The following is a 19,050-nucleotide window of genomic DNA, read 5'->3' on the forward strand; positions in this document are numbered from 1 at the left end:
AGACTCTCTTACCTGATGCAGAGCAGTGAGACCGTCTTCGTTGCACAGGTCTGGACTCACATTGTTCTTCAGCAGGTATCGAACTGGTGGTAAGAAAAAGAAACAGACTAAATAAAAGGGGGATTTTCTGACACTTTGCTTTAACAGTAGCATTTTCTTTCTTCCAATCACAGCAATTTCAGAGGCCTCGCTGCACTTGGATTAATGTAAAACCACTTTGCGATTCAGGATTGAAAACTTGTTGATACGACTGTTCACTTACTCTCGGTATTTAGCAAAGCACGAGATTTTCTGGCTGCAGCATGAGAAGATTAAGAGAATGCGCGCTGTATTTAATTGCTCGTGCAGCCCGCTGCACCTCACCTTTAACCTCCTGCCCAGTCTCATCGCCAATCAATCCGAAATCCATTAATCACATAGGACGCACGTGACGCAGCTTCAAGCTCTCAAATCATCCGTTACCTAACTGACCTTGGGAATATGGATGAATGACAGGTGAGGGGTGAGCTGAGGTGGGCCAGGCTGGTGATAAAGGGATGATGTAATGATGCTCGGGATTACACCATTTGTCTGCCTCGTGGTCCAAACAGATAAACCCCCCTCCACCCGGATCTTAATACGCAGAGAGCCCCTGGCGCTCACAGACTGGGCACTGGACAGATGCCTGATGCTGCTAAAACCGCTAACCCTGCTGCTGTGAGCAGGAAGCGGTGACGGCACACGCCGTTCTGCTCCACGTCATTATCATCCCGAGCTCTGGCAGAGTTGTCATCCGCCTTTATTATGCTGAGAAGATAAAGCAGCTCAGCGCAGGAGAGATGAGGAAGATTTGACTATTATCTCAGCTGTCCTTTAGACGGAAGCGCGTGTGCACGTGAAGTATTATTCTAAAGAACACGTTCTTCTGCCAAAGCAGAGATAAATGCAACCGTTAATGGCAAATGACTTCCAGTATCATCATAAAATATTTACTATGTTATAACAAAAAAAGTCTCTAGCTGTAGACAATGCTGCATTGCGGCACATTGTCAACCTCACAGGGACATCTCAATTTTGTATTAAAACTGGCTTAAAAAATCCTGAACTAATCCTTTAAGCTACTGGATGAGCTTTGCGGCTGCAGCCGTAGAAATTCAGACAATGTTTGGTGATGGGAAATAACATGATTGCCACAGTGGAGCTTGGTCGGGGAAAAAACAGGTTCACGTGAATCTACAGTACTCCACTGTACGCTGCAAAAAATAAAAGCAGACCCCGAGCAAAAAGCTAAAAAGCGTTTGAAGACGTAGCAGAAGGGGGACAGGCACCACCCAAACCCTAAGGGCAATTAAATCAATATGCAAAATGTATGGGCGAGTATTTAAATTACATGTGAGCCGCTGAAACTGACGGCATCCTGTTCATGGGGTAAGAAAAGGAAAAAGGTGTAACAGAGAACGGGACCTGGGGTTACACAGGCCAGCTCAGCCCGACGGCATCCCATAAATGCCACTCCCCGTCCCCGTGGTGCCGAGCACGGCCGCGGTGCAACCGGTTCCCTGTGCAACAGGGACTGCAGTGCCAACATCCCATTTGCAGCTGGCGTGAGCTGAATCCTCCGTGATTTCCTTGTAATTAAACACAGAGGTGTTTTTGTGTTGCACACTCTTCGGGGGCCCTTCAAAATGTCACGTTGAGTTGCCTAATGAGATCATAATTAAATTTAAATTGGCTAGAAACTGTGTTTAAATGAAACCATTTAGGAGGATGCATCAAAAACAAACAAGGTCTCCAGTCACTGTTACTTGTTTACAGTGTGTGCTTTCTTATGTTTAACATTTTACATTTACAACAATGTCAACCTGTGTTTTACTGTGTGTTTAAGTAGCTTTGCTCACTCTGGGCAGAGGTTTAGTACTTGCTGGCTGCCTTTCCCAGACTCTTGGTGCTACTCATCCCAGACCATCTCAGATCAGCTGATTGTAACAGTCAGGTCATCTGACGCAGCAGCGCATCCTTCTCCTCCTTTAGCCCCGTCTCCTCGGCTCAGCTCAGGTCTTTGATGCAATTTAAGCACAAAGGTCGGACTCTGAACGGAGAACGCTAAGGTACGTCTGATACCTGCACCCCGAGAAGCAGATAATAATGATTGATGAAATATAATAATAATAGTTATGGAGTTAGTAATTTGACTGACCTACGCTCAACTGAATATTTCTTGCCATAATATAGGTTTGTACAGTACTTGATGTATCGTAGTACTCAGCTCAGAGTTATTGACTTTGACCTTTTCCACACAAATTAAACCTTGCAGCTGTAAATCGAGTGATACCACTTTTCTTGTTTACTACATAATCACAGCACATGTTCCCACAGCTACATTAACAATATGATAATTGATACAAACCACTGTCCCGATTGCTTGCTTCCTTTTTTTACTGAAGCAAATTAACGATGACTCAGAGTCTGGATGTAAATACTCGCAAGGAGTAATGAGAAAAGGGATGAGAAGGTCGGGGGAAGGGTTTTTATTGACTTTAAAAAGCGGCCACCGCTTTTCATCTCTCGTCTGCTGAAATGAGTTCAGCTGCAGCCGAGCAGCACGTTTATCTGTATATGATTCAACACGTGCAGATTTTGACATTTTGATCGATTAATACCGGAGCCAAAGTCAATTAACTCCCCTCTATAAAAAGTCGTGAGGAGATTTATTTAGCCAAGTCAACCTGCAGCAGAGACACATAATAAACTGAACTACAGTACATAGAGTCACAACACAACATGTCAAAACAAAGTCATCACAGAACAGTGTGTCCACACAAACAGATCTATTGTTACTCCAGCTGCATCCTGCAAACGCTGCATTGTTTCCATAGAGCAAACTGCACATGGTCGGGTGGAAAACACAACAGCACTGAACCCTATATTACATTTTAGATCCCGTCTCCGACACACAATCGAGCGCGCACGCACTGTCAGACTAATTTCTTATATTATATAAAAACTGGAGTTGTTTTTCTGCGCGCACACGCGCACGCACACCCCCCCCACACACACACATTTTGCCACCAGCAGGTTGGAATGTGAAGCCAATATTATATTTATGGTTGTTTTCTAATATAACATTTCCAAAAGACCAGTGGTATTAGTTTGGTTCCTACAACAGAGGCCTTAAGGACTCAGACAAAAAAAAGAGCCCAGTGGAAGAACTTCATACCAAAGAAATACTGGCGCGCATGTTGAGCTACTGGAGAAAGAACAAAGAGAGTCAGAAGTTCAACTGTAACTAATAGAAGCAGTCATAATATGTGCAAATGATCTTTAGTCATTTAGAAAACATTACTGAATAAAGAGAAAATTTAATTTTCTGAATGCACAACAAAAATCTAATTTCTGTTTCAATCAATACAGACTGAAATTAGATTGGAGCATAACTGAAGGCGAGACAGAGGTTGGCAGTGACTGAGTCAAGAGCAGCACAGAACAAACCGTAGCCTGTCACCGCTCCCACTGGTCGTCCCCGCCATTCATTACTGTTAAACAGCTGTTTATATGCTGGTGCATGTATGGGGCACGTGCACGTGCATCAGGCCGCCTTTCATGGGAAGCGGCTGCGCGTGCGGCGTCCCGTTCACCTGGACGCACCGCGTGTGTACAAACACCGCTACTGCCTCGTCGGAGGCGGGAATCAATCAGGAGGCGACAGCTGTCTAATGGTGACGGAGAAGCAGGAGTCAGACACCGGAGATGTGCCCGCTCCTCACACTGGAAATGATTCAGACTCAGATGGAAGCTGGATACAGGGGTGAGATCAGCACAGGAGCCAGGCTTGGCTGGCTGCACTATAATTAATGCCTCTGCGGTGGTGAATCGGCTTCTGTGAGTGACGCTTTAGTGAAGTATCTCATGAGGTGTAAACAACTTTAAGTCAAAACATGCAGATGGCTGGATGTGAAACGTACAATTTGAAGTGCACTCTTAATATTTATGACTCCTTCTGTTTGTTTTTTCCTGCTCTGTGTTGATGCATATTTTATGCTGTGGTTTGTTGTTTGATGTTTTCAAGGCCCAGTGAAATGTGTGGTTTTTGTTCTCAATCGGTGGCTTGTCTGAAGCAGTTTGTGCAAACTCTGTTCAATAAAGGGAGCTAATAAATATCAATGTAGCTGCTGCTGATACAGTTGCTATATGGAGCCTTTGTGTTTACGCGAAGACACACATGTGACAGAGAAAGATTGTTTGCAGATCGGCTCCCATATTACGTCGAAACCTGCCAGACAGAGATTTATACGGTATCAGTAAGAGCCGATCGATGAGGAGGTGAAGCAGAATCAAATCACAGACTTAAAATAGTCCTTATTCATGTGAAAACAGAGTTTACCATGAACAAACTGCGTTCTCTCACTAAATCTAATCACGTCTGCTTCAGCGCACACACATTTTCAAGAATATTGAACGTGTTTATGCTGCTGTAGTTGTATCATATCACAGGGAAACCTGTTATTACAATCTCCAGGGATCAAAGACCGTTCTCCCCTTTAAAGGCAGAAACACTGCTCAGTTGTAACAAAAGACAAAAACACTATGAAGAAAAAACTAAACCTTAAAAGACGCTGTTCTGTTAATGACTTTATTACATAAGAGTAGAACAGACCAAACCTCAAACATTGTTAAAACCCTACAATGTTATTGAAAAGCTCCAGAACAAGCAGCCTTATCACAACCCCCATCATCCTGTAAACGCCCGGAAATCGATTGTTTTGTCGCATCGGGAGCCAAAACTTCTCTAAAACCCATAAAAACACCTGAAAACCTGAGTCCACACATTTAAATGTCTGGCAAAATAAACCACACTAATAGAATGGAAGCACAAAATGAGTCCGTATGTCACGCAGTCAGCAGGAGGAACATTTATCAGCAGGAGAGCAAGCGACACAGAACGGCAAGTGTCATTAACTTCCACAGAATCCATATAAAAACAGCCGCGGTGCAGAAATGACTGAAGCTGTCTCACGATGGTGGTTGTGGATGACTTTGGCATATGCGTATTATTATTATTATTATTATTATTATTATTACTACAGGGCAAGGCTGCCACACTTTATGCAGACAGATACCGGAGAAGAGACAGAGACAGATACAGTCAGAGCTGGCGACAAACGCTGTGAGGGTGATTCCTATCGATGCACCACCACCCCACGGCTCCTGGCAAACGTAAACACAAAGAGCTTTGAAAGTCTGCAATCCATGGGAAGGTCGCCATGGCGATTATCTGCAACACCACGGCACCAGCCGGCGCAGCGGCGCAGGAATCCCACGCACGTCTTCCTGGGCAGCTCCCTCGAATTCCCACGAAGGGAGGAGATGGATCTGGATGAGATGCTTCCCCACTGAGATAAAAGTTACCTCAACAAACAGCGGCCCAGGAAGCGCCGCCCGCCCTTCCTTCCTGTTATCTGACAGTGCGTGCGCGCTCGATTGTGTGTCGGAGACGGGATCTAATCTCAGGCGAACCGACTCAGCGGAAGGTTTATTTAGGTCGTAACGTCGCCGAGCGAAAGCGCAAATGTTTGCTCTCATTAAAACCCTGTAACAAAATGAAAGTGGGCCCGGCTTGTTTTACTTTGCGAAACACAAAGCGAGGGAGGTCAGGTGTGATCATACGGTTTGCCTGCACCCAGGTTATAAATATGAATTTCTCCTTTGTGGCTCCACAGACGACGGGTGTTTCTGTGGTTCACTATTAAAGGGTATTTATTCCCGTTAGAGGAACCTCAGAGGGATAATCGGAGCGCCTCGCATCCGAGCTAGCTCCACGCACGGCCGCTCTGATCCGCAGCATCATTTGAAGCGGGTCTGGAAACTTCAAGCTGATATACAGTAGGAACACGGCGCACACATAAACGCCTCCTATCCAGATAAATGAGTGTTTTCTTCGGTGAGAGCGCTCGCTACAGTAAATAGCACCGCTGTTATTTCCAGCAGGACTCTGAGCGAAGCGGCTGCCGGCTCGTGTCTCGCATCCGATGACCGCTGACATCAGGGAATCGCCAGTGAAGTGAGGATCAAGTTGACTTTGCAAAGCGAGACGGCTCTGAAAGAAAATCAATTTTCTCCTGCGCCGCGAAGCAGTCGCACAGAAATATTGATACCTCTGGGAGAATGGTTTATGTTGCATAACTCAGGATGTCACTTTGGTTCCTGAAACAGCGAAGGCCGAGTGAGGGAGCGCATAACAACGCACCGCGCTCAGCGGTCAAAGAGCTCTGGGAGGTGTTTTCGATTAGTTTTAGTCAAAGCTAAATACTTGAGGGCACATTTTCCACTTTCAGGATCGTCACCCGATCCCTCAAACGTCTAATTTCTCAGGGCATCAGTTAAATAGAAACTCATAGAAACTAATAAGCATCTGACTGTTATATTGTACCAATTCAGGAGTGAGGATGAGTTTGAAGGTAACACCACCGCGCGTCAAAACAGCTTTTAGAAAATCATTTTATAGTGGGTTGAATCAGAATGTATCTGCTGTAAAAAACAGGATGTTTCGCACTGAAATCACACAGTTAAATGTCTTGTTATGTGAAGAGACACGCTTCCATGAGCTGCTGTGTCTCCAAACAGCTCCGGGCTCGCAACACTGAGGTAACTGATGGAAATACACCTGCCTTTCATTTGTGTCACCATTAGGTTTTGCCACGACCCCAATTTCATTCAATTCCTTGATAATCTACTGCAAATGGGAAAAGGCTGATATAATAAACACACTCATCAACATGCACCACTTCCCATAAATGAGATCCTTCAATTTCAGAGCAGCCACAGAACCCGAAACTTATCAATAATGCAGCAAATTTCAGAAAATAATTATTTTGCGAACGCTCTTCGGGCGCGGCGGCGTTTGTGTCTTCCTGCCGGCTGCACAGAAACTAGGCCACTTGGCACGTCCATAAGTAGCAGCTAAATGACATTGGTTTTAGTAGGACATCAGGAGAGATCCCCGATATAATTAGCATTCCACAGTGTTATAATTATCCCCCACATGATGAGCTATTAAAAGGACTTTAACTGTATGTTACACTGCTTTACCAGAGCTGGTTAGATGCTGCAGCCCCAAAGAGACACAACTAACGCTCAACCTGGACGCAGGATGTGCACTCTGGGTCGACGAGAACTAATTAAGAAAGAGATACAAGGAACAGAAACAAGAAACATCCGCTTTACTAAAATACTTATTGTCATGATTTGTGTTCTTGTGTCTAGTGGTTTCCTGTTTTATTTTGGTAGTCTCCCGGTCTCTGTTTTGTGTTCTAGCTTCACTTCCGGGTTATGTCACGTCACAGCTGTTCTTGTTTCACCCGGTCATTATTCACACCTGCACGTCATCAGTAATCGAGTCCCGTTGTATTTAACCACCACCTGTGTCCTTAGTTCCCTGCCAGATTGTTGAGTTGAGTATGAGTTGAGCGTCCCTAGTTTCCTGTGTTCCCTGAGTGTTCGTGTTTCTCGTGTTTTGTTCCTGTTCGCATCGTGTATCCTGCCCGACCCTGGATTATCTACTTACCGTGAGTTTTTGCCTGTTCCCTGCCTGTACTTTTGCCGAGCCTTTTTGTGTTGACCTGGACCGTCTGACCGTGCCTTGAGGAATAAACCTTTTGTTGATTATAATATCGTCTCCGTGCTGTGCATGTGGGTCCGCCGTCTGCCCGAGTCCCTGACAGAACGATCTGGCCAAACTTGGACCCAGCCAGCACTTAGCCTCCGGTCAGGTCAGTGACTGTTTTTTTTTTCCTCTTGCTGTTTTTACGGCAAATATAACTCTCCCGCGGAAGTATGGCTTCGGTTTCCTCCTCTCCGCCCCGTCGGATCGTCGTGCCTGCACCAACCTGCCCAGCTCCCTGGTTGTTTCCCTGGGAGGATTTCCTGCTCTCACGCGGCCCCCAGTCTCCAGTTCAGCCGCGCGCTGCTCAGTCTCCAGTTCAGCCGCGCGCTGCTCAGTCTCCAGTTCAGCCGCGCGCTGCTCAGTCTCCAGTTCAGCCGCGCGCTGCTCAGTCTCCAGTTCAGCCGCACGCTGCTCAGTCTCCAGTTCAGCCGCGCGCTGCTCAGCCTCCAGTTCAGCCGCGCGCTGCTCAGCCTCCAGTTCAGCCGCGCGCTGCTCAGTCTCCGGTTCAGCCGCGCGCTGCTCAGTCTCCGGTTCAGCCGCGCGCTGCTCAGTCTCCGGTTCAGCCGCGCGCTGCTCAGTCTCCGGTTCAGCCGCGCGCTGCTCAGTCTCCGGTTCAGCCGCGCGCTGCTCAGTCTCCAGCTCAGGCGTGTGTTGCCCAGACCCCAGTTCAGCCGTGTGTTGCCCAGACCCCAGTTCAGCCGTGTGTTGCCCAGACCCCAGTTCAGCCGTGTGTTGCCCAGACCCCAGTTCAGCCGTGTGTTACCCAGACCCCAGTTCAGCCGTGTGTTGCCCAGACCCCAGTTCAGTCGTGTTTTCCCCAGTCTCCAACCCAAGCTCCAGACGCCGCGGTCCCGTTTCACCATGCGGGTCCCGGTACAGAGGTCCGGTCCACACCGCTCCCAGCGCCTCAAACGACGGACAGTCGCAGCTGCTCCGGACGGCGACGGCGGCGGCGCGGTTCCAGGATTCCGGGTCCCGCGGTCTCGGTCATGGGGACCGAGCCGTCTCCTTCTCCGACAGAGGAGCCCCTTGATTCTCTGACTGACTGTGTCCCTCTGATAACAGGCATCCCAGACAGCGTCGCCCGACGGGTCCACCTCCTCTGCTCTCCTCCAGTTGCGTTTCTCTTCGCCCACCTCATGAACACCGCCGATTCGGCAGCAGACCAGGGCGCGAGAGAACAACTGTTCATGGAAGCAGCCGCTCTCGTCCTGAGGGAGCCTGTCCTGCGTGAGGCCCTGCAACTCCCGGGCCTGCAGCCAGCGGCCGCTTCATGCCCCACCTCTCAGTCAGTTCAACCTCGCCATGCTCATGCCCCGGTGCAGCCCTGTCGTCTCCAGGCCCCAGTCCAGTCGAGCCCAGTCCAGATCCCAGTTCAGCCCAGTCACGCTCAGTCCTTGTCCCAGTCAGAGGGCACCGTCCGTCTGACGACTGTTAGTCCCACCCAATCAGGCCCGACGTCTCCCCCGTCGAGCTCGGCAGCTGTAAGCTGTCATGCCAGCTCCGGAGGGGACGCCGTTCCAGTCCCTGTCGGCCATGTTGCGGCCGTTCCAGTCCCTGTCGGCCATGTTGCGGCCGTTCCAGTCCCTGTCGGCCATGTTGCGGCCGTTCCAGTCCCTGTCGGCCATGTTGCGGCCGTTCCAGTCCCTGTCGGCCATGTTGCGGCCGTTCCAGTCCCTGTCGGCCATGTTGCGGCCGTTCCAGTCCCTGTCGGCCATGTTGCGGCCGTTCCAGTCCCTGTCCCTGTCGGCCATGTTGCGGCCGTTCCAGTTCCTGTTCCTGTCGGCCAAGTAGATGCCGTTCCAGTTCCTGTTCCTGTCGGCCAAGTAGATGCCGTTCCAGTTCCTGTTCCTGTCGGCCAAGTAGATGCCGTTCCAGTTCCTGTTCCTGTCGGCCAAGTAGATGCCGTTCCTGTCCCTGTCGGCCAAGTTGAGGTCGTTCCAGTCCCTGTCGGCCAAGTTGAGGTCGTTCCTGTCCCTGTCGACCAAGTTGAGGTCGTTCCAGTTCCTGTCCCTGTCGGCCAAGTTGAGGTCGTTCCAGTTCCTGTCCCTGTCGGCCAAGTTGAGGTCGTTCCAGTTCCTGTCCCTGTCGGCCAAGTTGAGGTCGTTCCAGTTCCTGTCTCTGTCGGCCCAGTTGAGGTCGTTCCAGTTCCTGTCTCTGTCGACCAAGTTGAGGTCGTTCCAGTTCCTGTCCCTGTCGGCCAAGTTGAGGTCATTCCAGTTCCTGTCCCTGTCGGCCCAGTTGAGGTCATTCCAGTTCCTGTCCCTGTCGGCCCAGTTGAGCTCGTTCCAGTTCCTGTCCCTGTCGGCCATGTTGCGGCCGTTCCAGTTCCTGTTCCTGTCGGCCAAGTAGATGCCGTTCCAGTTCCTGTTCCTGTCGGCCAAGTAGATGCCGTTCCAGTTCCTGTTCCTGTCGGCCAAGTAGATGCCGTTCCAGTTCCTGTTCCTGTCGGCCAAGTAGATGCCGTTCCTGTTCCTGTCGGCCAAGTAGATGCCGTTCCTGTTCCTGTCGGCCAAGTAGATGCCGTTCCTGTTCCTGTCGGCCAAGTTGAGGTCGTTCCAGTCCCTGTCGGCCAAGTTGAGGTCGTTCCTGTCCCTGTCGACCAAGTTGAGGTCGTTCCAGTTCCTGTCCCTGTCGGCCAAGTTGAGGTCGTTCCAGTTCCTGTCCCTGTCGGCCAAGTTGAGGTCGTTCCAGTTCCTGTCCCTGTCGGCCAAGTTGAGGTCGTTCCAGTTCCTGTCTCTGTCGGCCCAGTTGAGGTCGTTCCAGTTCCTGTCTCTGTCGACCAAGTTAAGGTCGTTCCAGTTCCTGTCCCTGTCGGCCAAGTTGAGGTCATTCCAGTTCCTGTCCCTGTCGGCCCAGTTGAGGTCGTTCCAGTTCCTGTCTCTGTCGACCAAGTTGAGCTCGTTCCAGTTCCTGTCCCTGTCGGCCAAGTTGAGGTCGTTCCAGTTCCTGTCCCTGTCGGCCCAGTTGAGGTCGTTCCAGTTCTTGTCCCTGTCGGCCAAGTTGAGGGCGTTCCCGTAGGCCAAGTTGAGGGCGTTCCCGTAGGCCAAGTTGAGGGCGTTCCCGTAGGCCAAGTTGAGGGCGTTCCCGTAGGCCAAGTTGAGGGCATTCCCGTAGGCCAAGTTGAGGGCGTTCCCGTAGGCCAAGTAGAGGTCACCCCTGTCTCTGATCCCGTTCCCGTCGGCCCTGTAGCGGTCGTTCCAGTCCCCGTTCCTGTCGGCCCTGTAGCGGTCGTTCCAGTCCCCGTTCCTGTCGGCCCTGTAGCGGTCGTTCCAGTCCCCGTTCCCGTCGGCCCTGTAGCGGTCGTTCCAGTCCCCGTCACCCTTGGAGCCGCAGCGCCCGCCGGCCCCCAGGAGGAGGCGGCGCCAGCCGCAGTTCCTGCGCACCTCCAGGAGGAGGTCGCGCCAGCCGCAGTTCCTGCGCACCTCCTGGAGGAGGTCGCGCCAGTCGCAGTTCCTGCGCGCCTCCAGGAGGAGGTCGCGCCAGTCGCAGTTCCTGCGCGCCTCCAGGAGGAGGTCGCGCCAGTTGCAGTTCCTGCGCGCCTCCAGGAGGAGGTCGCGCCAGTTGCAGTTCCTGCGCACCTCCAGGAGGAGGTCGCGCCAGTTGCAGTTCCTGCGCACCTCCAGGAGGAGGTCGCGCCAGCCGCAGTTCCTGCGCACCTCCAGGAGGAGGTCGCGCCAGCCGCAGTTCCTGCGCACCTCCAGGAGGAGGTCGCGCCAGCCGCAGTTCCTGCGCACCTCCAGGAGGAGGTCGCGCCAGCCGCAGTTCCTGCGCACCTCCAGGAGGAGGTCGCGCCAGCCGCAGTTCCTGCGCACCTCCAGGAGGAGGTCGCGCCAGCCGCAGTTCCTGCGCACCTCCAGGAGGGGGTCGCGCCAGCCGCAGTTCCTGCGCACCTCCAGGAGGAGGTCGCGCCAGCCGCAGTTCCTGCGCACCTCCAGGAGGAGGTCGCGCCAGCCGCAGTTCCTGCGCACCTCCAGGAGGAGGGTCGCGCCAGCCGCAGTTCCTGCGCACCTCCAGGAGGAGGTCGCGCCAGCCGCAGTCCCGGCGGACCTCCAGGAGGGGGTCGCGCCCGTCGCAGTCCCGGCGGACCTCCAGGAGGGGGTCGCGCCCGCCGCAGTCCCGGCGGACCTCCAGGAGGGGGTCGCGCCCGCCGCAGTCCCGGCGGACCTCCAGGAGGGGGTCGCTCCCGTCGCAGCTCCCGCCGCATCTGCATCGGTTCCTGGCGGTCCGGCTCCGGCCGCATCTGCATCGGTTCCTGGCGGTCCGGCTCCGGCCGCATCTGCATCGGTTCCTGGCGGTCCGGCGCTGACCGCATCTGCTTCGGTTCCTGTCTCTCGTCGCGGTGGCCCAAGGAGGACGCCGCTGGTTCCTGTCTCTCGTCGCGGTGGTCCAAGGAGGACGCCGCTGGTTCCTGTCTCTCGTCGCGGTGGTCCAAAGAGGACGCCGCTGGTTCCTGGCTCTCGTCGCGGTGGTCCAAGGAGGACGCCGCTGGTCCCTGCCTCGTCCTTGTCTCGGTCGCCGGACTGGTGGCCTTGCCCTCGGCGCCTCCTGCTGCCCGGATGGCGCTGCCTCCTGCGGCGACGCCCGCCTCGACTCCTCAGCCCATCGGATCAGCGTCCGCCTGGAGGACGTTGCCATTCGGGGTGGCCCCCGGGGACATCGGTCCAGCCCAAGGGCACTAAGAGTGCCACCCTGGCTCAGCGGCTGCTGGGCAGGGTCTCGCCGCGCCTTCACCCTCCATGAAGGAATCCCTGAACTTTGTGTTTTTTCCCCGTTCATGGACCTTGGTCGTGTCATGGGGACTCTTGTTTTGGCCCTCCTCCGGTCCTCCCTCCACCCACCCTGCTCGTTTGCCTTGAGGGGTTGGGATTCGGTCCCTCCTCCTGGGACCACCCTCCGCCCGCCCTGGTTCGGGGGGGGGGGGCTTCCGTGGGCGCCGTGGAAGGCGCCATAGGGGGGGGGGGTACTGTCATGATTTGTGTTCTTGTGTCTAGTGGTTTCCTGTTTTATTTTGGTAGTCTCCCGGTCTCTGTTTTGTGTTCTAGCTTCACTTCCGGGTTATGTCACGTCACAGCTGTTCTTGTTTCACCCGGTCATTATTCACACCTGCACGTCATCAGTAATCGAGTCCCGTTGTATTTAACCACCACCTGTGTCCTTAGTTCCCTGCCAGATTGTTGAGTTGAGTATGAGTTGAGCGTCCCTAGTTTCCTGTGTTCCCTGAGTGTTCGTGTTTCTCGTGTTTTGTTCCTGTTCGCATCGTGTATCCTGCCCGACCCTGGATTATCTACTTACCGTGAGTTTTTGCCTGTTCCCTGCCTGTACTTTTGCCGAGCCTTTTTGTGTTGACCTGGACCGTCTGACCGTGCCTTGAGGAATAAACCTTTTGTTGATTATAATATCGTCTCCGTGCTGTGCATGTGGGTCCGCCGTCTGCCCGAGTCCCTGACACTTATAGACCTGAGACTCAACATCTACAGTATGATGGGTTTTACTTTGAGTCCTTACAGTATTGTATTGCATGACTTGTGTGTGTGTTTCGATTTGCATGTGAAAAGATGAAATAAGTTGAGGAACATTTTTCCTCAGCGAATCCCAGCAGTGGCCCGTCCAATTAGCCCCACCCTGCGTCAAACGGCACCAAGGCAGCGTGCTCCCGCTGATTACGGCGAAACAGATGAAGGGATAAAAATAAAACTGCCGGACAAAGAGTCAAGTGTAAACAAATCAGAGACAGTAACCAGAGCCAAGTCAAACACTGCTCCGTGCAACACGACCCCAGACGTCCACCAACACAGGAAATGATCTAGTTTGGACTCCAAGCAAACGCAGCTACAGTGTTTGAATCTGGACTCCACGTTGGGTTTTAACCACTCATTTAAAGGAAGAGGTTTGTAAAAACCCTGAGCTTAAAACACTTCTTTAGTTTTGCGTACTGATGTTTTGGAGTGATTTCCTACGGACGGTGGATGTGTTGCTTTTAGAGGGAATCTCTCCTTTGTCTCTTTAAATATAACATCACATTAGAGTTATGAGGCTGTCCGACGATGACAAGAACAAGAACATCATCATCAACAGCATGGCTTCATGTCAACGTCTCTCAGGTTAATTACAATCCTCACCATCCATTGCTCTCATTAGACGCATCCTCCCAGTCCACTAATGTTCCCTCGTCACATTAAAAGGTCACTTGGTGCCTGAAGTTTAACATTATCGATGCAAGTGCCGTAACGAGGCTGCACCGCTTGTTCTGGCGAGGCCTAATTCTCATTGGATAATCGTAAATCTGATTGTGTGATTTATGGCGGAGGGCTGCTCGCTCTCCACGTCCGGGAGACGCAGGCGGGAGGAGAGTCACTCGAAGACGGTGGAATCAGGCTGTGAGTGCGTGGAGGAGGAGGGAAACAACAAGGAGGTAGAGAAGAAGACAAGAATGAGCCTTATATCGGTTCGCTTGTGAGTGATGCAGCCAATTGTGAGTGCCCGAGGGCCAGTTGGCCCAGCAGCCGCGGCCACGGCCTCCAGTCCACACACACACGACCCCGCAAAGCAGCAGCAGCAGCAGCAGCAGCAGCAGCAGCAGCAGCAGCAGCAGCAGCAGCAGCAGCAGCAGCAGCAATGATGAGGCACAATTTGTGCCTTTGCAGCTGAGCAGCTCTGGGCCTTGGCTGCCTGGCCCTCCATGTCTGCCTCAGTTACCATGGAAATAGGAGTTAACTTGAGAGTCGGGGCGCTCCCCCGAGAGTTCACTGATGTGGAGGAGAGGAGGAGAGGGAGAAGGAGAGCTCGCTCGGCGGCGTAGCGCGGTTCGACAAAGTCGGCGTCTAAACCGGCACACGAGGGCGTCCGCGGTGGCCGCAGCTGGAAGAGGGGCTAAAAGCATCAAAGAGGCGATGATCAGAACAAGCGGAGGACGAGATGAAGCTCAGTCAGTTCAATAAAAGCCTCTTTGTTGCTGTGTGACAGTTACGTAGCCAAAAATGGTTTAATTACGAAGTGGATCAAGCCAGAATCCTGATGGCACCACAGTCCAGTGCGTCCTGCAGGTCCAGCCACGGGCCCCGGGCTGGACCTGCAGGATGCACTGGACTGACAGGGAATAAAAGACATCAACGCTGGCTCCACTTTTGCATTTGTCCTTTTTTTAAGACTAATTGCTCTGCATGGTCAGGACGAGTCAGTCCCCTCTGCAACAGTCACGTGAGCCAGCGCGGAGACGGCGGCGCCGGCGCGTGCTAAGCGGAGCAGCAGCGCCCGGGGGGGGGGGTCCGATGAGCCCGTGGAGGAATGTTATTCAGAGAGACAAAGCCCGAGACGGGCGGCTGAGGAGACTGACAGAACAGGGATAAACAGATCCGTGTTGACCCGAAGGCCGCCTGCTGCTCCATAAAAACGGGCCTAATTACCAAAGGCCCGACAGCCCAGCGCCTTGCGGCCTGGAGGAGAAAGACGGCTCGGCCTGATCACGGGAAGCATCCGATGGTCGCCCGCAGCCTCCACGCTTAAGCCGTGCAATGTCAGCTCCCACTTCAGTAATCAACCATTCTCAAATGTCGCATGAAATCAATCACACGACCTGCGCTGTGGCGCCCGTGTGCTACCAGGCTGCTCACCCTCAGGTGCGTTCCAACATGTGCTGCTCAGCAGAGCGGACGGCTTACACGACCGTCGTCAAAGGTCAGAGGTCACATCAGCTTAGCTAAACAAGCGAGTAAGCGCCTCCTGCTATGGATCAACAGATCAAAAGTCTCCCAAAGTAAAAACCTTCCTACAGCAGTAGATTAGATATGCCTGTGTTATGGATAGTCGCTGTATAGTTCACACTGAACTGTCATATCACAGCGCTTTAGATCAAATCCAGTGTTTCATAGCGTTTCAAAGGAGTCGCACATAATCAAATACGAGCTGATTTTAGCGGCTGGTTCAAAAGTTCATCATTTCGGAGTCTGTGAGAGCAAATAGTTTGAAGTTGAGTTCGGTCTGAGATCAACATCACAGTCTGATACGAGGAGCAGCATCAATGAGCGACCTTCTGTTCATCCTCACCGACGGCTCCGTTTATCTTCCATGTTCGACAATCGGCTCATTCACTCTCTCATCTTATAAAGTTAATGAGACCATTAGAGCATTAATTATAATGATGATGACATTAGGTTCATTTACTGACACCCCCACCCCCCCAACACAGTCTCATTCATTCAAGCATTCGACAAGAACTAACTCCCTTCAGATTCAAGAGGGAGAACAGATCCCCTCTACATCAAACTTATTAGTGCTAGGCAGACATTTCTGCCAGCATCTGAACAGCTTCATCTCTTCCCCAGTGGAGTTCACCGGGTGGAACGAGCCAACCCAAAGGTCCTAGCGTCCGTTTTAGCTTTTGCTAATTCACCATCTAGCTTCACGAGTGGACTCGTTTAAAGCCGCCTGCAGCCATTTACAGCCATGAGTAAAAGGTTAACCGACTTACAGGGCATCCGCCTGCAATTTATTCGCAGTCAGGGATGAACTGAAGAGTGAAAGAAGCAGAAATCAAAGGTCAGTCGGTTCTTGACAGCTACGCGTTGTGTGTGATGCATTTTTGTTGGTGTTGCCCTTGTCTCCTGTTGTTCTGTTGTCTTTTTAATACCACCCTGCCATATGCCTGGGAGCAGCTAAGCCTATCTGCGGCCTCTGAGGAGAAGGCCTTAGCGGTCTAATAAGGCAGCAGAACAAGACAAAAGCTCCCCCGAGGACTCATTTGCACACAAATAACTAGACAGAGGAAAAAAAAGAGACAAAACCACGCATGGATTCAGGTTCCGGGAGCCGGTACTGGCTGCTGGGGAACCTCTGAGTCCTGATGTGGAGTTTTCCTTCCTCAGGAGAAAAAAAAGTGGCGGTGAACCTAAACCCAGAGAAACCACATAGACAGAAATGGAGTGTGTATTTTAAGGGTGGCTTCTCTATCATCACGTTACATGATTGTCAGTGGTGGATAAGTGGTAATTAGTGCGCTGGGTGTTGCCATGTGAGTGGGTGAATAAACCGAGTCCACAGACAAACAAGAAACGGAGAGCGGCTGAAGCGCAGCGGGGGCAAAATGAGCTTCTGTAAACGCTTATGAACAACAGGGTTCGGAAAATCACATTGTTAAAGGCCGACGTCTGGTCTGTTGTGTTACTATGGATGCATCATAATAATGAGAATGAAACTGCTGAACAATTGTTGCAACTCAAAACTGATCCAGGGTCAGTGTGGAGGATTTTAAATGGCACCAGTGTGGATGAACTAGTATTGTTTTCTAGCATGGTCTGACCCTTTCACAATAAACCTCTCAGAGGCTCAGCTCGTCAGGTTTTGCGTCTGTGACAGGAGACGGGACTTTCTGCACGGAGGTTCAAGCGTCGTGCTGCTTCTCAGCAACTCGCTGTTTGCAGGAGCTGAGCCTTTTCTCTGCTGCAGCATCGGACGTTCGCGATGTGCTCGGGGTGTGACCGGTTTTTAGCAGACAATCGTTTGACAACGCTATCAAATACCTCGGTGTGCCGTGTGAAGAGACAACTTCAGGCCAGGTCACACAATGACACCGGCTGCTCCTCGGCACCAGAGCAGCTCTCTGGACAGAGGAACCCATCGGAGGCTTTAAACAGGAGCAGCCCAGACAGACAGTATCGTGAGGAGGCAGAGGGTTCAGGGTGCAAAGGCATGAGAGGAGCTTCTATTCTCTCCTTTCTCATGCCCTCATACCCAGACATCCTCGGGCCTCTCCGTCGAGCACACGAGCGCACTCACAGACGCACTCCTCCACAACTGGATCGCACTCTGAAGAGTTTGTTTACATTCTCACAGACTCCAGCGTTCACATGCGCTTTCTCTCCCCTGTCAGGACCACACAAGTTCCACCTCGCGTTCAAACAGAGCTCCCGAAAATATCTGCCTCCAGTTCAGTTGGTGAGTTATAATAAAAGTGTGCCGGGGTTCAGACAGGAGACACACACACACACACACACACACACACACACACACACACACACACACACACACACACACACACACACACACACACACACACACACACACACACACACACACACACACACACACACACACACACACACACACACACACACACACACACACACACACACACACACACACACACACACACGAGGAAAGAGGAAATAAAAGACAGCAAAAAACAGCTCACAGACGTCGGCGTGTGCTTACACACATGCCCTCAGGTCAACAAAATGATGCCCCGAGTGCAGCCACCGAGCAAAAAAAATAAAAAGAGGAGCAGAAGAATCACAGGAATCAAGTGAGCCGCTCCAACCAATCAGGGTGTTTGCAGCCAATCCAGCCTCTCATCTTATTATGGCCTCGAGGCCGGCGGAGTCAGCCTCGGGTCAAAGTCAATCCGAGTCTCTCCGCTGTTGTTTCTGCTCCTCCCTTCCTCTCTATTCATGAGTCGCGAGCTGGAGGCTGGCTGCTTTTATTTCAGCCTCGGCCCTGTGTGTCACAGGACGCACGACTCCTAAGAGCTCGAAAGGACGCGTGGACTGAACTCCGTCGTCATCTGCGTGAAACTTCATTTTCCTCTCCCATACTTTTACTTTAAGAGACTTGTACGAGTGAATCTGCGGCAAAGTCAGATACTGCAATGTTGTCGCTTTAAAAAGAGGAAAGAGCCCAGAGCATGTGAGCATGTGAGCAGCAGCGTTGTGGAGCAGCCTGGCGTGTGGAGTCTTGATAGAGCATTTGGGAACCAGAGGGAGAGAAGAGGAGATTATCAGGCTCCTGAGCCAGCCAGCTGCCACCGGAGCTGTGTGGGCAACGCTGCGTCCCGTCTCCTTCCTTTTTATCTGCCTGCCTCTTTCATGGTCACCCTCATTAAACGGCGCTGATAGCGAACCTGCGTGTGCCCGGGCCCGGTTAGCGCTGAGCCGCGCTGACAAAACCACTGCACGTCAGCCACGCACCGCACATCTGCTCCGACCACATCTAAAACGGGCCGATGGCTTCATTCCGACGGCTGCAGGGGACGCGGCGCACGGCAGAGGCCAGACGCGAAGCCAGTAAACCGGTCTTTGAACATGAAAATGATTTTAATTCGGGTCAACAAAAAATAGGAACTCGAGGCCAAACAGCCTTTAAAACTCTGATTGTGATGAAAAAGATCAACCCTTTCTCACGAACCGAACTGAGCAGCTCGTTGCTTCCTGGGTTTCGTTCACCTGATATGAACTGGAAAAAGTGTCTAATCAGGTATAAATTTGCTAATCTAACACAACAATGCACATGGGTGTTGGGAATTGTTGGGGTTAATTTATTTTACATGAAATCCTCCTTTAATGTTTCCTGAGACCAGCAGCAGAGTGGCGCTGACTGTTCAGACCAGTGTGAAACAGGCTGCATTCACACCAGCAGCC

General features: G+C 52.0%; 1 protein-coding gene across 3 annotated transcripts in view; it reads right to left on the reverse strand.

The window, feature by feature from the left end:
- The window catches only part of ppp1r16b (protein phosphatase 1, regulatory subunit 16B), a 50,407-nt gene that overhangs the window by 16,004 nt on the left and 15,353 nt on the right, over positions 1-19,050 (reverse strand). For all 3 annotated transcript variants that reach the window (XM_029152223.3, XM_055509353.1, XM_029152224.3), the window contains exon 3: positions 13-83. In XM_029152223.3, coding sequence (XP_029008056.1) covers positions 13-83 — 71 coding nt within the window. The remainder of the gene's footprint in view (positions 1-12; positions 84-19,050) is intronic.

The sequence above is a fragment of the Betta splendens genome, chromosome 5 (assembly GCF_900634795.4).
Source record: "Betta splendens chromosome 5, fBetSpl5.4, whole genome shotgun sequence".
NCBI classification, from domain to species: Eukaryota; Metazoa; Chordata; class Actinopteri; order Anabantiformes; family Osphronemidae; genus Betta; species Betta splendens.